At 48.9% G+C, this 25,783-nt stretch overlaps 8 protein-coding genes across 8 annotated transcripts; 4 read left to right on the forward strand and 4 right to left on the reverse strand. All coding sequences in view use genetic code 12, as the record gives it.

Moving 5' to 3' along the window:
- Positions 1-704: 704 nt before the first annotated feature.
- Positions 705-2,513, forward strand: DIURU_005636 (uncharacterized protein; the record flags this gene model as incomplete). Its single annotated transcript, XM_034158640.1, has 1 exon — positions 705-2,513. The coding sequence occupies one exon, from the start codon at positions 705-707 to the stop codon at positions 2,511-2,513; it is 1,809 nt and encodes a 602-aa protein (XP_034009484.1).
- Positions 2,514-3,888: 1,375 nt separating this feature from the next.
- DIURU_005637 (uncharacterized protein) lies at positions 3,889-5,880 on the forward strand (the record flags this gene model as incomplete). Its single annotated transcript, XM_034158641.1, has 1 exon — positions 3,889-5,880. One exon carries the CDS (start codon positions 3,889-3,891, stop codon positions 5,878-5,880), a length of 1,992 nt encoding a protein of 663 aa, XP_034009485.1.
- An 880-nt stretch (positions 5,881-6,760) lies between these two features.
- Positions 6,761-11,284, reverse strand: DIURU_005638 (pleiotropic drug resistance family ABC transporter; the record flags this gene model as incomplete). Its single annotated transcript, XM_034158642.1, has 1 exon — positions 6,761-11,284. One exon carries the CDS (start codon positions 11,282-11,284, stop codon positions 6,761-6,763), a length of 4,524 nt encoding a protein of 1,507 aa, XP_034009486.1.
- A 1,253-nt stretch (positions 11,285-12,537) lies between these two features.
- DIURU_005639 (uncharacterized protein) lies at positions 12,538-15,393 on the reverse strand (the record flags this gene model as incomplete). Its single annotated transcript, XM_034158643.1, has 1 exon — positions 12,538-15,393. One exon carries the CDS (start codon positions 15,391-15,393, stop codon positions 12,538-12,540), a length of 2,856 nt encoding a protein of 951 aa, XP_034009487.1.
- A 485-nt stretch (positions 15,394-15,878) lies between these two features.
- On the reverse strand, positions 15,879-17,024 carry SVF1 (Svf1p; the record flags this gene model as incomplete). The annotated part of the gene is made up of 1 exon (XM_034158645.1): positions 15,879-17,024. One exon carries the CDS (start codon positions 17,022-17,024, stop codon positions 15,879-15,881), a length of 1,146 nt encoding a protein of 381 aa, XP_034009488.1.
- Positions 17,025-18,023: 999 nt separating this feature from the next.
- Positions 18,024-20,441, forward strand: DIURU_005641 (uncharacterized protein; the record flags this gene model as incomplete). Its single annotated transcript, XM_034158646.1, has 2 exons — positions 18,024-18,170; positions 18,957-20,441. 2 exons carry the CDS (start codon positions 18,024-18,026, stop codon positions 20,439-20,441), a joined length of 1,632 nt encoding a protein of 543 aa, XP_034009489.1.
- Positions 20,442-20,514: 73 nt separating this feature from the next.
- Positions 20,515-23,088, reverse strand: ARP8 (Arp8p; the record flags this gene model as incomplete). Its single annotated transcript, XM_034158647.1, has 1 exon — positions 20,515-23,088. The coding sequence occupies one exon, from the start codon at positions 23,086-23,088 to the stop codon at positions 20,515-20,517; it is 2,574 nt and encodes an 857-aa protein (XP_034009490.1).
- Positions 23,089-23,472: 384 nt separating this feature from the next.
- On the forward strand, positions 23,473-25,692 carry DIURU_005643 (alpha-1,2-mannosidase MNL1; the record flags this gene model as incomplete). The annotated part of the gene is made up of 1 exon (XM_034158648.1): positions 23,473-25,692. The coding sequence occupies one exon, from the start codon at positions 23,473-23,475 to the stop codon at positions 25,690-25,692; it is 2,220 nt and encodes a 739-aa protein (XP_034009491.1).
- Between the last annotated feature and the right edge of the window lie 91 nt (positions 25,693-25,783).

Genomic DNA, 25,783 nt, shown 5'->3' on the forward strand with positions numbered 1-25,783 from the left:
GGACACAATCGGGCCCCCTTTGTGTAATCCTGCAAGGTAAATGTGGCGAATTGGGTCGAGATGACCTAGCAAACGTTGTAGCCGCGACGGTAGCGGGACCCCGGGGAAGCCAGGGGGGCAAGCCCCGACATCAGCAACCATCGGCGGTGGCGCCAGCGGAGCGTCAGCCCACTCGCAGTGTCCGGCCGGCGGCACCGACGACCCTCCCACGGTGACAGATTTAGCCTAGACCAAATCCCGCAGCAAAGCCCTACACACGGCGGGTGTGTACGTGAGGTGTCGGAACCTCTGGTAACCTCCGGTGCCGATCGGCCAATAGTCGCATGCGAAAGTAGAATTCCTATGACAACCACGCCACAATGGGGCTGGAAGGGCTTGCTACCATCGTCGTTGCCTAGACGACAGCGCTTATCCCAGAGCCAGGATCTGCCGTACTAGCCACAGAGTTGGGCCCATGACCAATCCCCGGCATGATTACACTTCTTAGTCAGCCCCCGACGAGGTATTTTTTTTCCCGTCATCGCAGTATATGTTTTGGTTTGGTTGGGCTCCATGCAGGAGACGCATAGGCACAGGCAATCCCGGCTTTGCAAGAGCAACCCTTACATAAACCGGCTCACCCCCCGGCTCGACCAGACGTCGAAAATTAATTCACCACCACCTATACCGCACCCCCCGCTTACTTTCGAACCCATCTGCAAACAATGAAGTTCGTTGCAATTGCGTCGTTGGCGACGATACCCCTCGCAGTAGCAACGGCGCTTGAACCCCGGCACGAAGGTCACGATGAGGACGGCATGGATATGGCGGTAGCACCCTCGGGGACTCAATCCCCCGCCACCGCCACCGACGACCACGCCATGAACATGAACATGACCCAGCCCACCCCTCATTTGATGCATCACGCCCACGGCGTCCCCATTCTCGATACCAAGTTGGACCCGTTGGAGCGCCAGTGGTGGGAAAACTACGACACCGAGACTTATTTCAACGCCCCGCTGAACCATCGGGCGGCGCTCTGGGTCCACGTCATCGTGGGACTTCTCTCGTTCATCTTCATCTACCCCATCGCTCTTGTGCTTAAAAACGTCGGCCTGTCATGGTACATGCCGGTGTTGACCGTCCACACTGCCGCCGTGCTTTTGCTGTTGTTCAACTACCTGATTTTCATCAACCTGGTCCCCGACTTGTACCCCGGCAACAAGTACGGCACGATGTTGTGGGTGCTTTTCTTTACCACCGTGGCGCAATACGTCGCGGCCACCGTGTACTACGGCACCCAATATTTGACCGGCGCCAACTCTGACTATGCTCGTGTCGACCAGTACTTCGACATTGAAGAAGGCGAACCCCTTCGTGACTTGAGCGACCGCGAGCTGACGCTGCTGCGTCCCGATGAGCTGAGCAGTCTGCTGCTGTTTGAATTGACCGAACAGCAAATGAAGGTGTTCAACGGGCCCAGCCGCAACCCCTTCGCCAAGGTGTACAAGCTCCCCATGTTCCAACGGGTGCTGAACTCGTTGTACATTGTGTCGCTGATTGTGTTCAACATCCTCAACTGGGGTAACTTTGCCTTTTTCCTCGCGCTCGTGCCCACCGCCATTGCGGTGTTGGGCGAGTTTGGCAAGGGTAAGGCTGTGTTCAACATGTTGGCTCACTTCATCAAGGGGGGTATTTTTTTCACCTATGGTCTCGTGACGTTGGCCCGGTACATGGGTGCGTTCTCCAACAAGGGCTGGGCGTGGAACCACAAGTTCATCCGGCGCGTGGGGCTGAAGGCCGACGAACGCCAACCCACCGGCACCTTCTCCATGGAGTTTGTTGAGCTGCTTTTAATTTCCATCTACGGCTGCTCCAACATCTTCTTGGAACACTTGGCTGGTGCTGGCGGTGCCTGGACGTCTAAGGACTTGCAGCACGCTCTGATTGCCTTCATTTACATTGGTTGCGGTTTCGGTGGTCTCATCTGTGAGGCTAAGCTCTCCAAGTGGCGTCGTGAACGCGCAACCACCGATGCGCGGGCTTATGCCATCGCCAACCCCGATGTCGCCGATGTGGCGGAGTTGGACGCGCATGCGGTAAAGGCGCTGCCAGGGTATTCTCCTAACCCGTTCCCCGTACTCACTATTTTCTGGACTGGGGTACTCATGCTGAAGCACGCCCAGGCGCTGTCTTTGTCTACGGAGATCCACACTTTGTGGGGTAACTTATTCCTCTACGGGTGCTTCTTCCGCGGGGCGCTGTACTTATTAATGATGCTCATGCCCAAGAACACGTCGTTGACCAACCCGACCAGACCGTTCACGGAGGTGATCCTGTCATTCTGCCTCTTATTGGGAGGTGCGATCTTCATGGAACTGACAGATCCCATCATTTACGCTTTCGAATGGCACGGGTGGACGACAATGTTCATCTTGAACGTGTCGTTGGGATTGGTGACCTTGTTGATGGCATGGGAGATGGCGGTATTTGCCTTCAAGGATTGGATGATTAAGCGTATGGCGAAGCGCTAATCGATAAAACAAAATTTCTGGCTAATGATTAAGTTTTTTATGATCGTGGGAGATGTTCCCCACATTAATATTAATGATTAATGTAAGTAATCTTTTGAATCAAAGGGGTTCTTTTTTTTTTGTCTCACTTCGGGAATTGCTAGTGATTATGCAAGGCCCTTGAAATCGGCGACATCAGAGTTTGCTATTTTAACTGTACGAATAAATCCACAAACGCCACGGAGATTGACCAGTTGCGATGTTACTGAATACGAGGAAATTTCACCATTGGTAACAACCACATTCCACAGACTCAAACACGTCATCCTTGGCATTGGATTGCCCGTGGTTGGGACGAGTCATCACTAAAACATACTCAGTTTACTGTAGTGGCTCTAGTAGAGCGTAACTTGTGATAAATTGTCGCCATAATTGTGGGCTCTCTTACATTGCTTCGACACCTCCGATAACAATTTCTCAGGTGAGGCTGTATGCATGTAATTTCCCGGTTTGGTTGTAGTTCACAGCTTCCCCGTCTTTGTGAAAAACTAAACCCGTGGCAATGGTGAGTGAGGATGGTCACGGGGCACATATGCCAAGCTCAGTTTGCGAGCCAGTGAGCGAATTGGCTACTAAATAGGGGGCACATATCTATGCTTGTTCGATGTCATTGGGCTTGACCGCCCTGGCCATTACTTAGTGAAGGTTGAGTCGCTATAACGCACCCACCATAAAACTACCTTCTCTGCATTTCATAAGCATGCTGATGGATCTTTGGTGTATCAATGTCTCGAGCATCGGGAAGGGTATGGGTTCGCGGCTTTGCGATCAAATATTTTTCCCCCTTGCGTTGCTGACTGTAGTGGGAACATCGAGCATCGAAGGCGGTACTACAGCCGACACGCGTCAAAAGAGATGAGCTGTCCTAACGTTTGAGTCGGCAAGGAACAGATGTTGGTACCTTTTGAAGCCGAAAATATCATGAGGGTGGTGTCTAGTAAAACCTCATTAATTAGACTTTGACACGAGGGTCACCCCACGAGTTAAGATTCGAGATAGCAATGTCGTGCCTGCACCGCCCTCACCTTATTCGGAAATTTCATGCATAATTACGTTTTCTCACAGGCACCGTGCTTTAGCCATACTTTTAAATTAAGAAACCACTGGGACAGCTAGCGAACTCGACTCACTACAATTGACAACCTGTGCGCCTGCACGATTTAAATTCAAGCATTGATAAAACCTAGAGCATGTCCGCGGTTGCTGGACTGGTTGCCGAGCTGCCCAACCTCATTTTTTTTATCCACCATCTGTCGAATTTCATAGGGTTGACGACTGCCGTGCCCTTTCCTGCACACAGCCACAGGCCCCAATATTGACCCAAATAAAAAAAAAAATGGCGACAAATTTAGCATCACCCGATTCGAATCAGTCATTTCCCCTCGCCACCCCATCAACCGGTACATTACTCCCCACCTCCCCCGACGAAACATCAAAAAGGGCTCCCACCGTCACCGAGTCCCAACAACCGTCTGAGGCCCCCACCACCACCACAAACGAATCCCCGAGCACCGGCAACGACCCCGGGTCCGTCACTTCATTTTCATCGCCCAGTCAAAGGTTTGACACCTCTGACTTGGCCACCCCCCCGGACGATTCGCCATCATCGCTAGCTGAGCCGTCAAGCGATTCGCTAGTACCTACGTCAGACCCTTCCAGCGTGCTGTCGACACCGCAAACCCCTACAGCGCTGTCTGCCCCCACGCCAACTACTTCACGCTCATTTTCTAACTCGCAGACTTCCGAAGTGCTGTCCCCAACGCCAACCCCGTCGACGCCTCCTTCCGAGCTGACCCCAACCCCTTCCACTCCTTTCCTGTCAGATCCCCTGCCGACGCCATCCACAACGATGTCTGAGTCCACTGCGGATACTCCCCTGTTCACCAATCTGCCAACGACAACCCTGTTGGAATCGCCGTCACCGTCGGAGACGCCCCTGCCTCTGACACCAACGACGCCAACCCTGAGTGAAGTGTCGCCCACTCCACTGCCTCTGCCTCTGATATCAACTCCCACTCCCTCGCCATCCGAGACCAGCTTTCCGTCCAGCGAAACGTTTGATACTTCAACCCCGTCACCACTGGTAACATCAGAGCCTACATCAAGCGAGCAACTGACTTCGGATCCCACGACAAGCTCTTTTGAGTCGCTGACACAGGAACTGTCTCTGGCGACCCTGGATACATCGGTGACTGAAGTGTTCCTGTCACTGGAAGTGGAGTCGTCGCTGATCGAGCTGTCCCTGGTTCAGGAATCTTCCTCTGCAGAACCGCTGTCTCTGAGTGAAGAATTCCTGCTGTTCTCTTCCGAGGAGCCGTCATCCCTGTTTGAGGAATCATCCTCTCAATCAGTAACGTCGCTGGTCGAAAGCTCCTTCTCAAGCGAAACCACTTCAACACGGTCGACTTTCGAATCTTCACTGACTCACTCTTCATCATCAGTTATTTCCACGACCGAAAGTTCCTCACAGTCGGAGACCACTGAATCGTCGCAGACGTCGGAGGAGGTTACTTCCGAAACCTCTGAGTCCAGCGATACAATCACACTGACGTCTACTGACGACACCTCGTCTACCACTGAAGCCCCTCTCACTGGCCCCACCACTACTAGTATGACAGGAAACAAGGCTTACACGCTGACAATCATCTCGCCCGATTCCACTGTGGTGCAAGTGGTGTCACTTCCGCTGTCCACCACTAACGACCTGCAACATAGCACTTCTCTGCGAAACGCCAAACTCATTGGTGGTTTGGTTGGTCTGATTGGTGGTGTATTGGTCATTGGTTTGTGTGTGGTATTGTTCATCATCCTCAAGCGTCGTCGTAATCGTGTTGCCAACCAGCTGCCCGATTTCCACGACTCTCTGTCTCTCGAAGAGAAGGGATTTAAAAAGTTATTCAGCAATCCAGAAGACGCCGATATGGAACATGGCTACACAGACTCGGTAGCTGCCGGCGGCTATGGGGCTGCTGGATTTTCGCGGGGCGCTAGCAATCTGTACCGCCCTGCTGCGGCATCTGCTTCTGCATCTGGTTATGGCAATGGTCACAGCAATCCTCCCTACCCCGAGGATGATGAGTACGTCTATCGGGGTGTGGCCAATCTGAACTTGGACCTGGTGTTTAGAGGACCCAGTACCAAGAGTACTTCAAGAGATTCCAATAAATATCTCTTCGAAGACCCCCGTGACTCCACAACCGATGACGACTTCGACTTCAACGACTACGACGACGACCTCATTACCACGCCGCCCAGGCAACAACATTCTGTTTTTGGTAATCTCAATGGTTCTAACAATTCTCAATCTAGATTCCATGAAGAGATATGACATAGCATATAATGGCATAATAATGTTTATTCAAAGCGTAGGCACCGTGCAGCTTGAATGCAAGCCCCGTCTTGGTATCACCTCTAATGTTTAATCGGTATCAGGCTGAAGTTCCCCTGTCCAGCAGATCCGCATTATCTTCATGAAGTTCTCCGTTGAGATGAATCACGTCAAGATACCTTGACGAGCCCGGTGTCAATCTTCAAATGAATTTTGTAATTAGACTGTTTGCAAACAAAAAATTATGTTTTTGAATCTTCAATGTCGTGAGTGATGCAAAAGCAAAAATGGTCCCTAGCGGGATCGAACCGCTGATCTTGGCGTTATTAGCACCACGCCTTAACCAACTGGGCCAAGGGACCTTACTTACAAAAGTTTTCCAGAAGGTTATCTGGGTAAATTTTGGAACGATCATGATTTAAAATTTGAGTCTGAGTGTGAAAAGCCGTCTCGTAATGCCGGCGTCTACTGATACTTCATATTATAGAGCATTTCAGCGTCATCAAAGCACTTATTGAGGTTTATAGTTCAATATCCGTTGCGTATAATTAGATGAGAAAATGACGCTAGTAAAGTATGAGTGCAAATCTTTCTAGATGAATAATATCGGCTGGACCGCTGATACATAGAACTTAAAGGAACATTGCACCTATCCATCATGTCATCCTTTGTGCAAATTGTTATACAATCACCTTGATTTCTTCATTCAATGAGGAATTTGTTATATTTCTCTTGGATGGGAACGACCATTCACTTCGTATTAGCGCCATACAAAGCACATCCAGTTTCAAATCTTGTGGGAAATGCAAACTTTTGACTTCTGCTACATGTTATCCCATAATTAGTTTATATTATTTGGTTAATTATAAAGATATCAAATTTAGGCCTTCTTCTTCTTTTCTCTGTTACCCTTAGGCACTCTGGCAAGCCAGTAAAGGAAGATAGCAGCTAAAATGTTAAAGGCAACGAAACACCAAACCAAACCAAAGTTACGCCATCTTTCGCTGTACTTGATGTTCACCTGCGTCAAGAAAGCGTTGGTCGACGCCATTTGGCAGAAGTTACATTCGCCAGTAGTGTTAGGGTCGGTAAGGTAGCCACCTGCCTTGGAAATGTAGGCTTCCATGAATTGACCACAGGTTTGACCGTCAGGAGGGAAAAATTGGACAAGTTCTCTGGTGGCACAAACAACCTTGGTGTTAGCGAGCGAACCTGCCAAAATACCTTGGATAAGGTAAGTGAAAGGGTTGCACCGGTACATGAAAATCCAGAAGCCTGGTAAAACATCAGGACCAGCCAAAACACCGCAGAAGGTAAGACACATGGTAAACAACATCACGGCCAAGTTAGCAGCGTTCTCAGCAATTTCGATGAATGAAATGCACAAGTGGCCCATGGTCGTAGTGTAGACATAAAAGGTAGTCATTAACAACCAGACCAAGGCACCACGTTCATGGACGGCGTCAGTCGGTTCAGCGTTACGGTACAAGCCGACTGGGTAGTACCAACACAAGTAAGCTAAGACACCAAGAACAAACTGGAACGGGATTTCCGACGATATTTGAGCAGCCATGAATGCAAACCACGAGAAGGTACGCGATGGAGCTTCTCTAACTTCGTAGACTTCACGGTTCTGAACAAAGTAAGGCAACATTTGTTGCACCATGGTGTTGAAAGGAATAAACGACATGAAGACCGAGAACATCTGGTTTTGAAGACCTTGCATTGAAGTATCAGCCTTAAAGAAAGCAAAACCGTTGAAAATCGCAGAAGACACCACCAAGAACGCCTTGGAGTAGATGTAACCAGGTGAACGCCAGTCAGAAAGCAAAGTTCTCCAAGTCACAAGACAATATTGCTTCCAAAGAGGAGCAGCATACTTCTTGTTAGCATCAGGGTCCTCTTCCTTAGGGATAGCACCAAGTCTAGTTTCCATATCATTGAGTTCAGCACGCACAGCCTTGTATTCTTCCGAGTTCTTCCAAACTTCGTGGTAGTCCTGATTAGCCTTAGAACCGGGGGCGGCACCGACAACTTCCAACATCCAGTCAGCGGGGTTGGCTTGAGGGGGACACTTATGAGCACCATGCAGTTCAAAGTAGTTAATCAAAGTTGAAGAGTTTTCACCAAGATCACCGAAGTAACACGTCTTACCACCCTTTTGCATGAACAACAACCGATCGAATTCTTGCATAAGTAAAGCCGAGGGCTGGTGGATAGTACACAAAATAGCTTGACCATGGTCGCAGAGTTTCCGCATCAACTTACAGATAGACCACGCAGTTTGAGAATCCAAACCGGAAGTGGGTTCATCCAAAAACAACAACACCTTAGGCTTAGCAGCAAGTTCAACACCAATAGTCAAACGCTTACGCTGCTCAACGTTCAAACCTTCACCTTGAAAACCAACAAGGGCTTCGGCATAAAGTCTCATTTCCAACAAGTCAATGACGTATTCGACATAAGCATCCTTTTCAGCCTTGCTAACATGACGAGGTTGACGAAGGTAAGCCGAGAATCTCAAAGCTTCTCTAACGGTAGCTTTAGGCAAGTGCAAATCTTGTTGTTGGGCGTAACCGATGGATCTTTGGAAAGAACTGTCCAAAGGATGACCGTTAACCATACGCACACCATCGGTGACAACCCCAGAGCTAACTCTTTCTGACAAACAATTGAGTAAGGTAGTCTTGCCAGCACCGGAGGCCCCCATCAAGGCAGTCAACTGACCAGGCTTCACCCAGCCATCAACGTGGTCCAAAATAACACGGTCTTCCTTCTTGATCTTAACTTGGTAAGTAAGATCGCGCCAGTGGAAAATGTCCTTATGCTCTTCTTGGTGCTTCTCCATGTAATCACTGGCCTTTTCATTTCCCTTTTCGTAAGCTTCGGCTTCAATGACGTCGCGAACGGCAGCCTTTTCAGTACCAGTTTCCATGTCAACGTTGGCCTTTTTAGCTTGCTTCTTGAGCTTGCGGATGTGGCCTCTCAAGAACAAAGTGATTTCACCCTTTTGCATAGCGCCCTTGTTGAATTCGGTCAAGGAGATGTACACAAACAAGAAGAAGACAATGAACCCAACAGTGATACCCCAGTTTCTCCACTTGTGACCATTGGAATAACGGTAAGCCACAGCCAAGTATTTGGTACCCTGGACATATTCTTGACCAGGTTCGGAACCAACGGCGGCACAAACCATTTCATTGGGACGCAAATTGGCGTACTTGGAGTCGACCAAGGGCGACGGAACCCACTGGGCACACTTAAACTGTCTGTTGTGGAATTCGTTGCACATAAGAGCCTCGAAGACATACTGGACAGGATTGATCCAGTAGATCCACTTCGACCAACCCAACATCGACGGGAAAGGAATGACAAAACCAGTGAAGATAACCATGGCCAACAAAAGTACAGTAGCAGGGGTCATGGCTTGAGGAAGTGAAGTACAAACGGCACCAATCAGACGGAATAAATGGGACATAACCAAAGTACACGAGAAACACAACAACCAGTAAAAGAAAAATCTCCCCGGGTTACGACGGAAGTTGACCATGAAGTAGAACACGAAATTAAAACCGACAGACATCACAAACTTGACTGGAAGTTCAGAAATGATCGATGCCAACGCATCAGCAGATGGCCGATAAAGGGCATACTTCTTGTGCTTTTCAACAATGGGGCGGGCTTCAAACAAGGACATGATTTCCAACAACGATGCAAAGGCGTTATACAACACAGCGAAGAACATAGCAGCACCTCTCTGGTAAAATGAATTAGTTGTCTGGTCCAAGTTGTAGAACACCGAAGACAAAATTAAGGACATGACCACTTGACCAACAACCGAGAAAATGGGAACCGAAGGATCACCCTTCATCCGCAAGAAATTCCGGGCAACGAGATACCGGATCTGCATAAAGAATGACACGGTGTAGGGCGACTTAGGCGACAAGTGCTTCGATTGGCGGGCAACGTGAGATTCGTGATAACGCTCGGAGTTGTTTTCTTGGGCAACAGTAGCCATGTGGGTATCAATCTTCAGGATCAACAGCTTGTATTCGGGAGAGTTGCGCCAGTAAGCTTCAAATTCCTGAGGAGTCTTAGGCACCTTGTTTTCAAAGCCAGGACGAGGAGTACGTTCAGCAGGGTTTGTCAACGATGTCAAGAAGTCAGCGGTTGTTTGACGTTGAGGGCAATCCCAACCTTGGTCCAAGAAAAACTGCTTAGCTTTATCAGCACGACCGAAGAAAATCTGGTAACCTTCGTACAAGACGACAACATTGTCGAACAAGTCGTAAGCTTCTTGCGAACATTGATAGATGGCGATCAACGGCGTCAGTTCCAAGATAGCGGCGGAGGTCTTAAGAGCCCGGATGAACTCGAGAGCAGTGGCAGCATCCAAACCACGGGTAGCGTTATCCCAACATTGCAAGTTAGCACCGGACAACGAGGCTTCAGCGATAGACACACGCTTACGTTCACCACCAGAAACACCACGAACGAAATCGTTACCCACACAAGTATTGCGGGTATGCGACAAACCATAAGTCGCCATGTATACCAGCGCCATGTGCTTGGCGTACTCTTCACGAGTGACGCCTTCGGGACGATTTTGAGGGGTCCGCAAGCGGGCAGCGAAATCAAGTGTATCACCGACCGACAAGTGAGGAAAGTGGGTATCGGTTTCGGCGGAGTAAATCACGTCACCCCGGAAATGCTTCTCAATCTCCTTAGGCGTGATGCCATCGTAGGAGATCTTCGATTCAGGAGCAACATGGAACCCGTAAGTGTGAGCGGCAATGGTTTTGAGGAGAGTAGAGCAACCAGCACCGGGTCTGCCCAAGACGACAGTCACTTCACCGGGGCACATCATGGCATCCATAGACTTCAAAATGTCGAAGTACCGCAGTTCATCCTTCTTTTGCAACATGCGCGCACCTTCAGCAGCGTACTTGAAGAGGGCGTTATCGACGGTAGGTTGGTAGTCGGAGTCGGCAGCAACCCCGTACGCACGCAAATCACGGTAGGCGATACCAAGCTTGGACGGCTTGTAAAAGTCGGGGTCCAGGTCCATCAATTTCCGCATGTTCTTCACCCAAAACTTGGCATCGAAGTTTTCGGAGTCAGGGTTCAACGAATCTTCAACCTCGTCTTGCTTATACGGCAGGACACCAGGAACTGCCGACATGTGAGACAAGTACTTGCGAAGGCCAATTGAAGTGGCGCGGGAGTCCAACTTGCCGATCAGGTCATTGGTGAAGGTTCTGGCAAGCTCCTGGATATCCTTGCTCGTATGCTCATCAAACCCTTTGTACTCGTTGATCGAGTTATCGTCCAGGTTTGACACGTCATTCTCATTCGTGAGCCCCAGGTGACCCTTTTCAAGGTCATGGTCGCTGGAGGAACTCATAAGAAGCGATTACGTTTTCAGCGGCGTACGCCAAGTATATATGTGTTTGTGAATAAGGCGGTGCATTAGGAAAGAAAAAAATCATGTTTATGTAAACACTGATATAATCGGAATACAGATAGTTCAAGCCGTACGAGGGTTAAAAGATTTATGAAACTCCCTCCAGAGAGAAGATTGCACGAAAAAGAATCGTAATGGAATCCGAGAACGTTCACATCGTCCGAAACATGTTCTTCTGTTAATTTAACGTCCTGGGTTGGTAAGAACCCTGCAATCTTCTCTCGCGCTAAGCATTTTTTTCGGAACCCGGAAATTTTTCGCTTCCGCCCCCGATGATGCCATGCTTTATCGATGCTGACAAAAGATCAAACGAGCCTGTCACAATTGTTCGCTGATTACACGATGTCAAATCCACCCAGGAGTCAGATGATAGCTAGCAGGTTGTACTACCCTGTATCCGCTCTTCACCCCACTAGAAAATATAAAATCAAAGCACAACACCCCATGGGGCGATTCCCGCGATTTTTTTCATGTTGTGGAGTGAAACCCCATACCCCGGAGGTTACTAAATTCGGCGGTGTGCAGCTGGGGAATCGTATTTGGGTAAGTTCCGAATCTAAAAGCAAGATATATTGTTCTTATGATGACTCATCAGGCCTCGTTTAACTTTAACCGCTTACGTATGCTACCAGTTGATGTGTGCTTGACCTAAAAAAATGTTTCGTTCCACTGCACTGCTAAACGATATATCCGAAGCGAGTCTCGTACAACTACTGGCGCTTTTTTTTGGGGGGTGAGATTCACGCTTTCTCATCGTATTCTGAAGAATTCGCTCTGCGAGCAAGATTGAAAACAATATTTGTCGCCACGTGCAAACAATAGAAATTACAAACGAATGATGTTTCCATTCGACAGCAATATCGGATATGGTCACACGTTCTACGTTTAGCTCGCAAATTGGCAATTGCAAGTTGTGTGGCGTGGGCAATATGTCTCAAATGCGGGTTCGGGTGAAGAAAAGCTTCCGCCCCTCCGTGTGTTTGTGTTCGCGTCTATGCGTTGTCCCACAGCCCCTTACCTAGCAACGTGGCACAGAGTGTAGCGCGGAACCGGTAGATCGCTTTTTTCCGTCTCCGCGATAGATGGAAGGTCTGAAAAACAATTCCCAACCGTAATTGCAAAATTTCCACGCGTACTATGCAGCGTTGGCGACTGACGACTACATCGGATTACTTCGAACTTGCATTTGTGTGCTACTGTGCCATCAACACTTCTCGTAAACTATCGGCGATAATTTCGGCAACCCCACCTCCTGTACAACGGACGGCGATTCTAAACGTCTTCCCATCAACGCCTATCAGGGTGAGTTTGCACAATAGACCATAATTTGACAGCAGGGTGTTAAGGATCCCTGCTCCGTATACCTCGATGGGCATGGCGTCATCGGGCAGCCCCTGTACCACCGCAAACCCTAGACGAGTCAAAAGCCGTACAATGTTAGACAGATTGCATCGATGAGGGATGGTTGCCTCGGTGACACGCTCTCCAGCATCGGGCCCAAGCTGACTACCAATTTGAGACCATCGGATATTGAATTCGTCTAGGGAAATTTGCATTCCACCCAGACTCAACAGTCTCAATAGTGTCACCGGAATCTTGAGATTAAGTTGATTGAACGAGCCACCACAGGTGAAGGTAATGGTCATTCTTGGCAGCTGGTTGTTTTCGACAATGTGGCGGATTTTGACAACATGTTCCATCAGTGTCTTCGTGGAAATAGTAGCGTCAGGCAGTTCAGTCGTGGTTATCACATACAGTGGGTTGATATTGTCGCACTGAGGGTCGATCAGAAGTAATGTAAATCCGTTGATAACGGTATTAGCCAGCTTTCCCGCGTTGTTAATCACCGAGAACTTGTAGGTAATTTGATGATGGTCTTTGACAATGCGGTAAAGAATTTTGACGAGTTGGTTTTCAAAGAAGATACCGGCGTCGTAGTGGAGCATACGGCTGTAACCGGCTTGCCAACCCGGAGTTAATCCGGAATTAACGACATTGTTAGGTGCTTCGACGGCGCCACGAGCGGCAGCGGCGGCAACAGCGTTTGCACGTGCCCCAGGACGACGAGCGTCTAATCCGAGACGCTTGTATAAGGGACTTTCCTCTTGTACAAACACTGGAAGCGGGCGGACGACGTGACGTTTGAATTCCTGCAGGGGCTGTGTTGCAAGCATCAAGTACTCGTGGGCTCTCGTTTGAATTTCTAAGTCCAACAGCATCGTCTCCACCTCGAACAAATCAACAATATCAGCAATAAAGTCGGCATCAGGAAACTTTACCAAGTACTTGAGGAATGTTGTAAGAAGCATGGCTCGGGTAACAAGGCTAACTTTGAAGTAGTGATCGTATAACACTCGGAACAGCTGCTCGGGATCTACTGTGTTGCAAAATTCACCAAGCACCACTGCCGCCACCTTAACCAAACTCTCAGGGGTACCAGTAGGGGGAGGCGGGGCCTTTTTGGGGTCAGTGTTGGTACGGGTAATGGGGTTTTTGAGGAGCGAAACCACCAACTTAGTTGTCTTCGGTTGGAGCTCTTCGTTGTTGACAACAATTTGAACAATACGTTCCCAAACTTCATGACTTATGAAGGAGTTACCATTGGCATTGTAACCCCCACCAATCAGAAGAAGACGTAACATGGTGGATACATACCACGTAGTATCTGTAGCGAAGGTTTCCGCAACCACGGCGATTTTTAATGCCAACTCTTGTTTAATGGAGAAGTCGCCATACGGGAAATAATCGAGCAATTTGCCAACGATGTTGGGCGCAGTTTCAGCATGACACACAGTGCAAATAAGATCCAAGGCTTTGCGTCGTACCAGAACGTCTTTATCATATAGAAGCTGGAAGATTTGCGGCATGCGCGAGTCGAATCGTGATTCTAAACCCGTCAGTCTTCGAGTCAATTTAATAAGAGCATCAATAGCCAAGTATTTGGTGTTGGTGTCTTGGCTGTCTATAAGCCCTAACAATGCAGCCACTGCTCCATCAATTGCGTCTGGCAGTGCATCTAAGAATACCGCCAACAGAACCAGTTGGAATAAGATTGCCAGTTGTGAATTGCGATTCGGAAGTCCGCGAGCAGGTTGTCCAGCGTTTTGAATCAGTTGAGCAACGATGGCACGTAACTCACCGAGAACTGTATGGTCAAAGTCCACGATAGACAACATGGGCGTTCCGTCAGGCTTTTGCGACACGAATAGCCGCTCCAACAATTGAAGTAATTTGATTACTAGCCATGGTGCAGGAGTGTTATAGTAAAAGAAGTCTTCTGGGCATTTTTGCTCGACGATAATGGCGTATAACCGACGTGAAATCAGAGGGAGTATCAGGCGGATGTAACGCGGCTCCTGAGTAATAAGCATTTCAACGAGGGGGATAGAGGACGTCATCACATTTATGTCGGGGTTGTCCAATAGCGTGAGTAACCGTGGGATCCAATTATTTTGTAACCCTGGGAACACCTTCAACAAAGAGTTGAGGGCGAGGGCCGCTTTTGATTTGATGATGGGAGTTGATATCGGCAGGGTGCAATACAGATAGATTATATCAACCAACTCCTGCCAAAGAGGAGCAGTGTCATCATTCTGTCCAATGGTAGTACCATCATTGACGCGGTAATGCAGAGCGATATGGTTGATGGCGAGGCAGTTGATCGGCTCCAGGTCCAGCTTGAGGTCGCGTAGTAAGATCAGATGCATTTGCTCCATTTGGGTCACCAAGAAATCCTTGACCCGACCCTGACGATAAGGCTGGAGCACTTGGACGGCGAGGTAACCCAACTGCTTCTCCGAGTAGTTAGACAGCAGCAAGAGTTGGAACAGCTCACGCACACCCACATCCACCTGATCAGTGTAACCCAACAAGTAAATGTACATCAATTTGCAGAGATACTTCTTGCGATCATACAGGTTGACTTTCCCCAGGAACTTTGAGTGGATATTGTTGATCTCCAAATTGATTCGCCGCTGCTCTTCCTCAGTATCTTTAGCATTGCGTAGATCAGCAATGAACTGGGTGAGCCCTTTCATTTGCGGTGCCATGCTTTCAATTTGTTATTGGCAAATCAAAATGGGGGAAAGCTCCGAATGCTGGCAGTTGGTTTTGGTCGAGGATGGCAGTCCGGATCGCGCGACTGGAGCGATTTAGATAAGAGGGGAAGCGAGCGAGCCGAAAATAATGCAGTGCGGGCGAAGCAGATTGACAGCGAAGAGATGAGACGTGAGCAGCAGTTGTGATGCATTTGAACTGTCGAGAGGTACTGGTTATAACACGATGGCATTTGCTTGTTTTGACCTACAGGAAATTTTCAAATTTCACTGAAATATACTAAGCAGTTTGTGGAGCTATTTGCACTCTAGATTTCTGGTTTGGTGAAAAGTAGGCAATATTTCGCACCTTTGGAAACATTACAAGATCGAGTCTCATGGTTCTTTTAAAGTAAACGGACGCGTCGACGCAGGATTAGGAACATGACGATTATTAATTATACGATACAGTGATTGACATAAACACATAAGACTCGGCACTATTCCGAAATGAAGGTCACTTCGTTGAAAGAAATGCCCTTTTCTTGTTTGCCATCGACGTCGATTTCAAACTCGTTGCAAAATTGGTAGATGTAAGGCTTGGCCCCAGCCACCCCCGAGACGATGTTCTTGACAAACTGGGGGATTTCGGCCATGACGTCGACTCGTTCAACTAACGAGTCCAACTTACCGCTACAGGTGGCAATCACCACGTCGTCTTCGGCGGGGGCTTCTTCCTTTTTGTCCTTCAAGTACTTGAACTCGATTTCCTTGGGCACGGGCCAGCCCACCTCGTCAACCACGGGATCTTTGTGCACCACTTCGTTGTTGATTGTGGCGGTGATGATCTTCTCGTTATCAGTGATCAAACCAATGTTGACCTTAGTGGTGGCGTACGACCGCGGAGTGGTGAATTCCATTTGCACCGCGGCGAAGTTCTCCGATTGGAAGTTCAAGAAGTTCCACGACTTGGCGGCGTGGTGGGGCTTCATCCCCTGGATGGCCATGACAAACATGGTAAAACCGTCGATGGTCCACGACTGCTTCTTCGCCGCCAGCTTGATCGTCCCCTTAACCGAACAACGAGGCCAGAACAAATGGCGCATCGACCCCCAAGGGTTAGCCTTGTCGTCACCGTACAAAGTCATACCGTCCTTGCCAAAGATCACCCCGGGAGTCATGCGCTTGACTTCAAGTTCGACAATCAGGTCATCGTTGACGTGACTCTTGATGGTATAGGTGTCGTCGCCGGAGATCTCGATGCTCAAGTTGTCGGCGTAGAAATTGGGCCCTTCGGCACGGAAGTTTTCCAACGTGGTTTGGGTCCAGATTTGTTCTTCGGGCTTATCGATGGGGAAAAACTTAAATGTGAAGGCGGCGGTGGTGTGGACCCCCATGACATTGGAGTGGATCACTTGGGCAAACCCCTGGATGTTTTGCTTCAAGTCAACAAAGTAGAACGTCTGGGTTTCGACGTTGGTGTAGCCAGGCTTTTGCCATTCAAAGTCAGCCACGGTGGTCTCGCGGTACACGGGCAACGAGTCCGCCACCACCAGATCGGTGACGGTGTGAATCGCCTCCCGCCCGTACTCGGGTTCGGCCGTCCCCGCGATGACCGAAAGACCAGATTGTAACATACGCAACATAGTGATGGCTAGTGAAGATGAACAGGTTTTTTGTAGGGACAAAAAAGTGCGAGTTGGTCCTGGCGGTGGGCGCACCCGCAGAGGATCGAATCACCACAGATCGCCGCCGACTATGGGAGCCCCAGAGCACTAGATGGGGGGGTGGAAACTACAGTAGTGTCCCCGAGTTGGTTTCCAGAGTGGATAACTAAAGGAGGGGGTGGCCCGCGTTGGCGGCGTCAAACATGACGGGCGCGGTCATAGTACACTCCTGAACTCTAACTGTGTAGCATTTCTACGCCGTATGATGACGTCGGGGTTCCGGCAATAGGAGCGCTACATTTTTACCACGCGAATGGCGGCGGCAATCCTCTCTGCAAGCAGGTGTGGGGGATAAGCATAGCTTCTGGCCCCACCCCAACAAGCGCGAGGAGGGGGTTGGTGCCCTAACCCGCTCGTAACTCCCCTCACTTTTTTATAGCCGCTTAATGCTTGCTAAACCTCTCCGACACTAATGGGGGCAGGGCATCCGAGAAGCGAAAGCTGGGCACCCGGACCACGCCCACGATTCGACCGGTTTACCCCGTCCGATGTCGTCTGATCGTCTCCCGGAGGTTGCTGGCGATCATCTGACCCCTCGCCTACCAGTGAAATTTTCCGCCCGCTCGGGTCTGGTCACGACCGTCCTGCCTCGTCCCTCCCGCTTCCCAATCGGGGATCGCATGCATACTCGGCACCACCGATTAATGCCCACGCTAATCACATCGGCTGACCCTGAACGGCGAAGCACCGCCCCAGCGGCTGAAGAGATAGTGTCCGTAGCTAGTAGTAGTGTATTTGTTTTGTCTCGCTTTGTCCGTAGCCGCCCTCAAGTGCTTGCAGGGCCCGCCCGCGTCGGGCCAGATCCCGTGGTTGTCACCTCGCAACCCACTCCAGCACCGATGTACCTCTTAACCCTTTAATCCTCACCGCCTGCGCACATTTAATTTTTGCCAAACAAATTTACACCACACCCCCACCATGGTGATTGTGACCCGGTTGGAACCGCCAATACCTCAGACGGCGCTGGCGCTCACGATCCGGCTTAACCACGACTTGGTTGACGAGTTCAACCGGTGTGTGGCCCAGGGTGGAAAGCCCAAACTTGTGGTCAAGGACGGCTACATGGTAAGTACTTCCAACAGTGGATCAGCCCCAGCATCCACTTCCAAAGGGTCCTCTACGGGATGAATAAGAGGAGCATTTTCCGGCTTCAGGGATGGCGAGACCGCCGGCGAATCGCGCCGGAATCGGCCCCGGCGCCGTGGTGATCCCGCCACCTCGGGTAAGAATTGTCAGATCCGTCACCCCTCGGGCTGTTACCAATACAGTCTTATATCCTCGGGCGGTGTTTGGTGAAGCTGACCACCGTGGCTCGCTGGCTACGCTCGTGGTTGGCTTGCAGCAAGCCACACTACCAGACGTGATCCCGAAATTCTTTAGAGGTTGCGGATGCTACAGTCGTCGATATCAACGATTATCCTGCCAATTCGAACGATTATGAGTGGCCTTTTCTCCCGGGCAAATCCACGCCGGTGACATTCTACGGTGGAGCTCGCTTCCCCTCGGCAAATCTTGCTGACGCGAGTGAGCCGCACAGTGGAAAAGAAATCTGCTCACTTGTCCCAGCGAAAGATTGCGCTCGGCAGGCTGCCAATCGTCACGTTCGCCGAGGTGACGCCACAAAGACCGCCATGCTTCGCGGTACCCGTTGCGTGGTGAGCCTCACCCCACCCTGCGAAAAAGAAACACCTTCTCCGCCGTTGACAAGCATTACCCGTTTGGTACCGACGATTATGCATGTTTGACGCACAAGGGGCTAATTTTTTTTTTTCTCGGGTGCGAGCGACATATTCTAGCCGTGAATACCCTTTGGAAACATATGCACGTTAAAATCATATACTAACTAAATAGCTGATACGGGTCGGCGACGCGGAGTACCCGTGTATCAAGATCCCCGAAACCCTCAACGTCGAGGTGTATCTGAACCTGGGTTCGAGTCAGGGTTGCTATGATGGTCGCGTCTCCACAAAGCTCTCGGTAATCACCGACCCTCGGAAAATCAGAGAATATCGGAAAGACTTAGAGCGGCGCAAATTGGAGGCAAACTCAGTGTCTCCCACCAAGCCCGCTCGACCGGCGCTGGCGCAACTACTGCCTTCGAGCAAACAAAAACAAGCACGTCGTGCTAATCCATTTTTAGTGTCACCAGGCGACTCAAATGCAGCTATAGCTTTGAAATTTGTTCAATTTATAGCTCTCGGCCCTGCTAGCGATAACGACATCGCCACTAATCTTGGCTCTGCGGTGCTGGCTTCGAAAATCGCACAATTAAAGCAGGACTATTGTCAAAAGTACGATCGAAATAATCTGTTCTACCACAATGATCGCTTCCCCACGCTTGAGCGACGCCTGCGCAAAAATAAGCTGGGGACGCCTGCTTCTGCTGGTGATTCGGATGGGGATTTGGACGACATTGACCACATTGATTCTATGGACGATGAGTCTCCTCTTCCCGATCTTGTAGGTGACCACTATTTGTTGAAGGATAAATCTTACAAGGAGTTACAACCGTGGGATTGGCTGAGATACACTCCATTTGAACGAAAGCTTGTGGTTCACAACATCCATCGAGCCCTTACCCGATTAGGGTTTTCGGAAGCCCATCCATTGCGTCGCAAGATATGTGACCCCCAGGCGTCGCTGGCGGTGGGGTCACCAAGCCTGGCTATGGCTTCCGATGACGAAAATCGTCGCTCCCAATTAGGCGGCGGAATATTGCATATGAAAAAGACTACGAAAAAGGCGGCAACGGTATCACCCAAGGTACTGGGAAAGGCCGCATTGTCGTCGACAAAACCACCTACGGCCTCTGCTCTGAGACCGCTGACTTCGCAAACGTTAGCGAAGCGCAAGTTTTCCCTGTCCCTGCTGTCACTGTCCGACGATGATAAGCAGACCAAGAAGCTCAAAATGGAACTGGACACGCTGCCTCTGTCAGAAGAAGATGACACACCTCTTCTGCGTCGTGCGGCTACGGCTAGTCCCGCTGCAGGTGACGCGAAGGCTAAACGTATGGATTACTACAATCAACTTGCCCTCAAATTCCGCGATAAGTACAAGGAGTACGCTTTATTGTACAATCGACTCAAAAATCCTGCGTCGATGTCGAAGGCTGAGCTGAAACGGCAGCTTCTCAAGCTTTTTGAGTTGCATACTCAATTGAGCGGATGGAAGAAGAAGTTATGGGAGTACGATCGAGACATTAAGAACAAACTGGAAATTATGGGATTGTCAAAGCACAAGAAGACGTCAGGCACTAGTGCTAATTCGACGAGTCGACTGTCAGCTTCAACGCCGGCGCCATCTTCTCGTGCTCGCTTCCCTCTCAACTATTAACCCTGTTTTTTTGCATTACATTTTATTAGCATTATCATTAATTGAAATAAAGGAACTTCATTGAAAAAAGCATTCAATACTGCCATAACAGCTTGTAATACAAACACCTCAGTGCCAACATTTCCCAATCGTTTTTGGTTATCCATAATTCTTGAACAACTTTGAGTCGACCAAACACACTACCCCCCTTCCATGTAAGCATTTGTGGATCAAACTCACGTGGTGGCGGTAACACGCTAACCGACAATGGCTCGCCTTGCTCACAGATGGCATCCACGGCCTCCAAGTCAATGGTAACCTCCAGTTGAGCATCAATATCAGCGATCTCCTCGGGAGTTAATTCAATGTCGGCCAAAGTTTGGTCTGGCAGAGTTCTGCGCTGAAGTTTAAGCTCATTAATAAGCTCGACCCATTTATCCTCACCCCTTTTAAGCTCCTTCTTAGCAAATTCTATAACCTTTGCCGTGTTGTCAGTGCTCAAAAACTTAGGTCTCCATATGCTGATCCGATCGGCAAGCACCAGGTCAAAACCTGGTATAGTCGCGAGTCCACCGCCAACAATGAGCAAATTGTCATACATCTTTTTCGTCTTGCTCATATCGAGCGACAACCCTGTGTTTGTAATCAGTTCAATGATTGCCTTCTCGAGCAGTACAGCCGAGAGCTGAGGGTCGGGGCCCGCAGGAGGCCCGGAAGGCTTGAAATCGCACAACTTCAACAACGTTTGCTCATCGGTAAGATCAGAATAGGGAGGCCGTTCACCCAAGAGTTGTTGAGATCTCAGAACCGGATTATCATATGTGTCGGAATATTGGTCGACCAGAACGGAGAAAAGGCGCCCGGCAGTTTCCAAATCATTCGTCAGCGCCAACTCGGGAATCAGTGTCGGGTTGACTCCGAAAATCTTAGGGAAGTACAATCCCAAAGGGGCCATCATCACGGAGTCAAAGACCTTAAAATCATACTTCTTTGTGGTTTCGTATGGCTTCCGCTTGTAAAAGTTGTAAAGCTGAACGGCAATGTCGGCATCTTGGAAGGTACAATACAGCTCTTTAAGCTGTTGAGCAAGCTGCCAGTCATCATTATGGCGTCTCAAATTGATGTCATTGTAAGGAAAGTTTCCTTCAAGTAAAAATTTCATAAAAAGCTCAGTAACCTGATCACCACCATAGTTGAGGCGGATCCGCAGATCGTTGACAATCATCCCTTCTTCAACACATGCTATCAGAGTAGTCTGAGCGCCAACATCAACAACACATGCCAGCGTAGCACCGGCCCCAAACGTAGCCGCCACCAGCTCTTGGATAACACCAACTCTCAGGAAACCCACCAACTTCAAGATTATCAGCATCCAAGTTTCAACATACGTCTTATCGTACAAATCAGGGATAATCAAAATGCATTTGAGTTTATCAAGATTTGTAACATCCTGATCACTTAAAGATTGAACGATGATATTTGTTAAATCACCCATAATTTCTTGGGGCAGATTGTAATCGGGCAGGTTCTCGTTAAAGCGACCCTCAACGATTGGGTATCTCAATTTCCATTGAGGGTATGCCCCCAGGGGCATTTTCGAGTCGATAGGAAGCTTGAGCGCATCGTCGCCCACAAAGAATTTGTGGTCTTTGTATTTATCTTCACTCAAGTTGATCCATTCAACTTTGTCGGGATCATTGTGGTCAGGTATTTCTTCGTAAGATTGTTTGCGATTGAAGTTGCACGCGGTTTCGTGAGAATTTGGTAGAATACGGCGTTTGTAGTATTTCATGCGGGCCCGGAAATCTTTATTAATCACCTCTTTGATCGAGTCAAACTCTTCACCAAAGGTCACCGATTCTGCAGAGTTATCACGATGAGGTTGCGGTTCGCCATCTTGATGCGGAGGGTTAGTTGTGGGAACAGCAATAACGGTAGGTACAGCCTTTGGCACAGTATCTGTAGCACGACCGATCCGTGTGTACAGAGATCCCGGATGGATTACAATGACATCGTAGCCATTTTTTGACTTATCACCACCTTCTTCATCGTCATCAATATCGTCATCATCATCATCGTCTTTGATAGGATCCTCAGTATTCAGCGTGACCGGAGTGGATTTATTCTTGTTCATCTCACTGACGACCTCGTTGACATCAAAATACTCGAAATTGCAAATATCACTATTGCCGTTGATAGCATCTTCAAGTGTCTGCTCATCAACCTGACCCTTCTTCACCCTCGTTACGAAATCTCGTTCTTTCCTCCATGTGCGAATGAACCCCACCTGTTCGTCCTTTTTAAGATAGTCGGTGAAGTAGTTCTTTTGATTGATGAGGGGCGTTGACCGCACCAGTGTCAACGCAAAGCCGTTCTCTTCTTCTGCCCTAGAGATACCAGTATCTCGGCCAAGTTGAGCCAAAGTTGCAGCAGAAGTAGCTTTGTCGTCCTTTCGTTTGCGATTTGCTTCAGCCAGACTTCTTTTGGCAGTGGCCTTCCTCGGTCGTTTGACTTCGGGCTCGGCGGTCGCCCCATCTTCAGTATCCTCAGCCGCGGGAGTCGCTTGCGCAGATTCGGTCGTAAGAGCAGCATTGGTGTCGTCAGGAGCGATTGGCTCCATCGGCGTCTCCTCACGTTTGAGCACCGGCGGGGGTGAGCTATTATCCATATCGACAACAACGCGGATGCTCAGCTTCGATCAGTGCGTGGTGGAAAATCACCGAGATTGAAAGATTCACCATTGAAGGCCACACCTACTAACAAAGGGAATAAGAACCCTATGAGACACAACAAAATTGATACAGCGCCCCCAACGTAGACGTGATAAAAGATATAACGAAGTGTTTCAATATCAATCACAACAGATGGGCACTGGACGTCACATTCGACTTGTCATTCAAAAGAAAGGCAATCTACTTACAATGAACTCTGAAAAATCTATGTTCTATTACGATAACTAGGATTTCGTTACATTGAATTTGTGTCACATTTCGTAATTCAGTTCTTGGTGCCCATCGGAGTGGGCTAGGCTATCTCCTCCGCTTACGCGCACATGTCAGTTATGCGACTCTCAGTGTTTGCAGGTGTAGCGTTGATCGGACTCGTCAATGCTTCTCTGTTCACTGGGGATCACCTCAGATATCTCCAGAATGAGACGAGAGCACTATTTGAACATGGTTGGCAAGCATACATCGAACATGGTTTCCCTTATGATGAGGTGACTCCTCTAACGTGCCAGCCTTTTGGGCCCAGTCCTGATCGTAACGATATCATCCGCAACGATGCTCTTGGGAATGCCCTGCTGATGGTGCTTGACAATTTGGATCTGTTGATTATTTTCGAACGTTGGGACGACCTTGAAGATATGCTTGGCTATTTGAAGGAACGTCAATATGATCTCTTCGATCAAAACCAGATAGTTCAAGTATTTGAGTTCTCCATCCGACTGTTGGGAGGGCTTATAAGCGCTCATCTTTTGCTCACGGATGTTGTGAACCAGTATACACTCGTTCCAGAGAAATACGAACGTTGGCATCGCATAGCTATTGATTACGATGGCTTCCTATTAGACATGGCGTTTACATTGGGGAAGAAGCTACTCACAGCATTCAAAACAACCACCCAAATACCTGTTCCCCGCATCAACCTTAGGAAAGGTGCAAAGGGCGTCCCCAAACGTTTGCAACATGAAGGGTGCACACTGGGAGTTACAACTCCAGTTCTTGAAATGACTTTACTTTCACGTCTTACGGGGGATGAACTGTTTGAAGCCTACACTCAACAACTGTTCTGGAAGCTTTGGCTGCTGCGTACACCACTTGAACTTTTACCCATGCTGTTGGACCCTATAACCAACAATTGGGTTGATCTGATCACAGGCATCGGAGCGCTGATAGATCTGTTCTACGAGTATGCTGTCAAAGGGGCCATTGTACTTCGTGATTCTCGATTTTGGGAAGTGTTTGACACGTCATACCGTGCGCTCATCACCCACCTGATTTTAGGTGGGGGTCCTCTGGAGTCAACAATGATATGGCGCAATGTAAACACGCATGATGGTACCCAAAACGGCCAGTGGATCGATTCTCTTGCGGCGTTTTGGCCGGGTCTTCAGGTCCTTGCGGGAAGAATAAAGCACGCTGTTTCAAGCCACTGGATATATACCAGCATCTGGAATAGTTACGGACTGATTCCTGAACGCTGGCGGTATGCAGTCAATGAAGGTGAGTGCGCCGTCGATCTAGAATGGTACCCATTGAGACCTGAGTACATTGAGCTGACATATTACTTATATCGGGCGACCAGGGACCCGATGTACCTTCACATTGGTGAACAGGTTCTTGAAGCATTCAGGACTCGATTCATGGCTCCATGTGGGTTCTCTGGATACCAGGATGTGCGATCTGGCACACGTCAAGACCGTATGGAGACATTTGTGCTTGGCGAAACACTCAAGTACTTATATCTTTTATTTGATGTCAACGATGAGATCTTTTTGCATACGCCAATCATGACGCCAAAGAACTGGGTATTTTCCACCGAGGCTCATCCTATTTGGATGCCCCGTTCATTTGATTCAGCGCCTCAAAAGGGCAATAATGATTCTCATAGAAAAATGTTCGATGATTTGAGGATATCCCAAAAGGTCTCGAAAGTTCCAGGATATGATATGTCAAGTTGTGAGCGACCTGAAATTACCAAGGGACTCCAATCTAATTACTATCTCAACACCAACTTATTCAGCGCTCAAGTGGATTTCCAGCATTCATGGCTGAAACCAATGCATATTTCTGGAGATCAGCTCGAAATTGACCCGGCATTTTTCTCGACTTTCCTGATGGGCTTGCTACCCACTAGTAACCGTCGACCTACGCTGATGGTTATCGACGTGTTTTTGGGCGATATAACACATACCTCACATCAGGAAATCAACCGAATCCTGGGTAACGATAATCGTATGTCGAGTGGAGACTTTTGGGTTCCCCAATTTACTAATCTCAAAGTTCAGTTTGAACATTTGGCTCCTGGAAAGGTTGATGTGTACAACAACGACATAGATGCGGAGTACATTACAGAGCGGATTCCCAAAGTACTGTCAAACTCTTCTCAAGAACTTCAATTGATGCGTGTGCTCAAAGTTAATGGCATCGAAGTCCCGCCGGAAACGATGATTTGGATAAGCGGAGAGAATTTGCCATCTATGATTTCAACTTCCGCTGAAGGGAGAGTATTCCTTCAAAATATTTGCATTGAAAATGTTGCTGTGTTGTGAATTCTATAACACAAATTATATAGAATCATGGGGTATTACGCCGATCCTTATTGTGCGTTATGAACGCGCGACACCATCGGCATCGGCGAGA

The sequence above is a fragment of the Diutina rugosa genome (assembly GCF_008704595.1).
Source record: "Diutina rugosa strain CBS 613 chromosome Unknown scaffold5_size317247, whole genome shotgun sequence".
Classification (NCBI taxonomy): domain Eukaryota; kingdom Fungi; phylum Ascomycota; class Pichiomycetes; order Serinales; family Debaryomycetaceae; genus Diutina; species Diutina rugosa.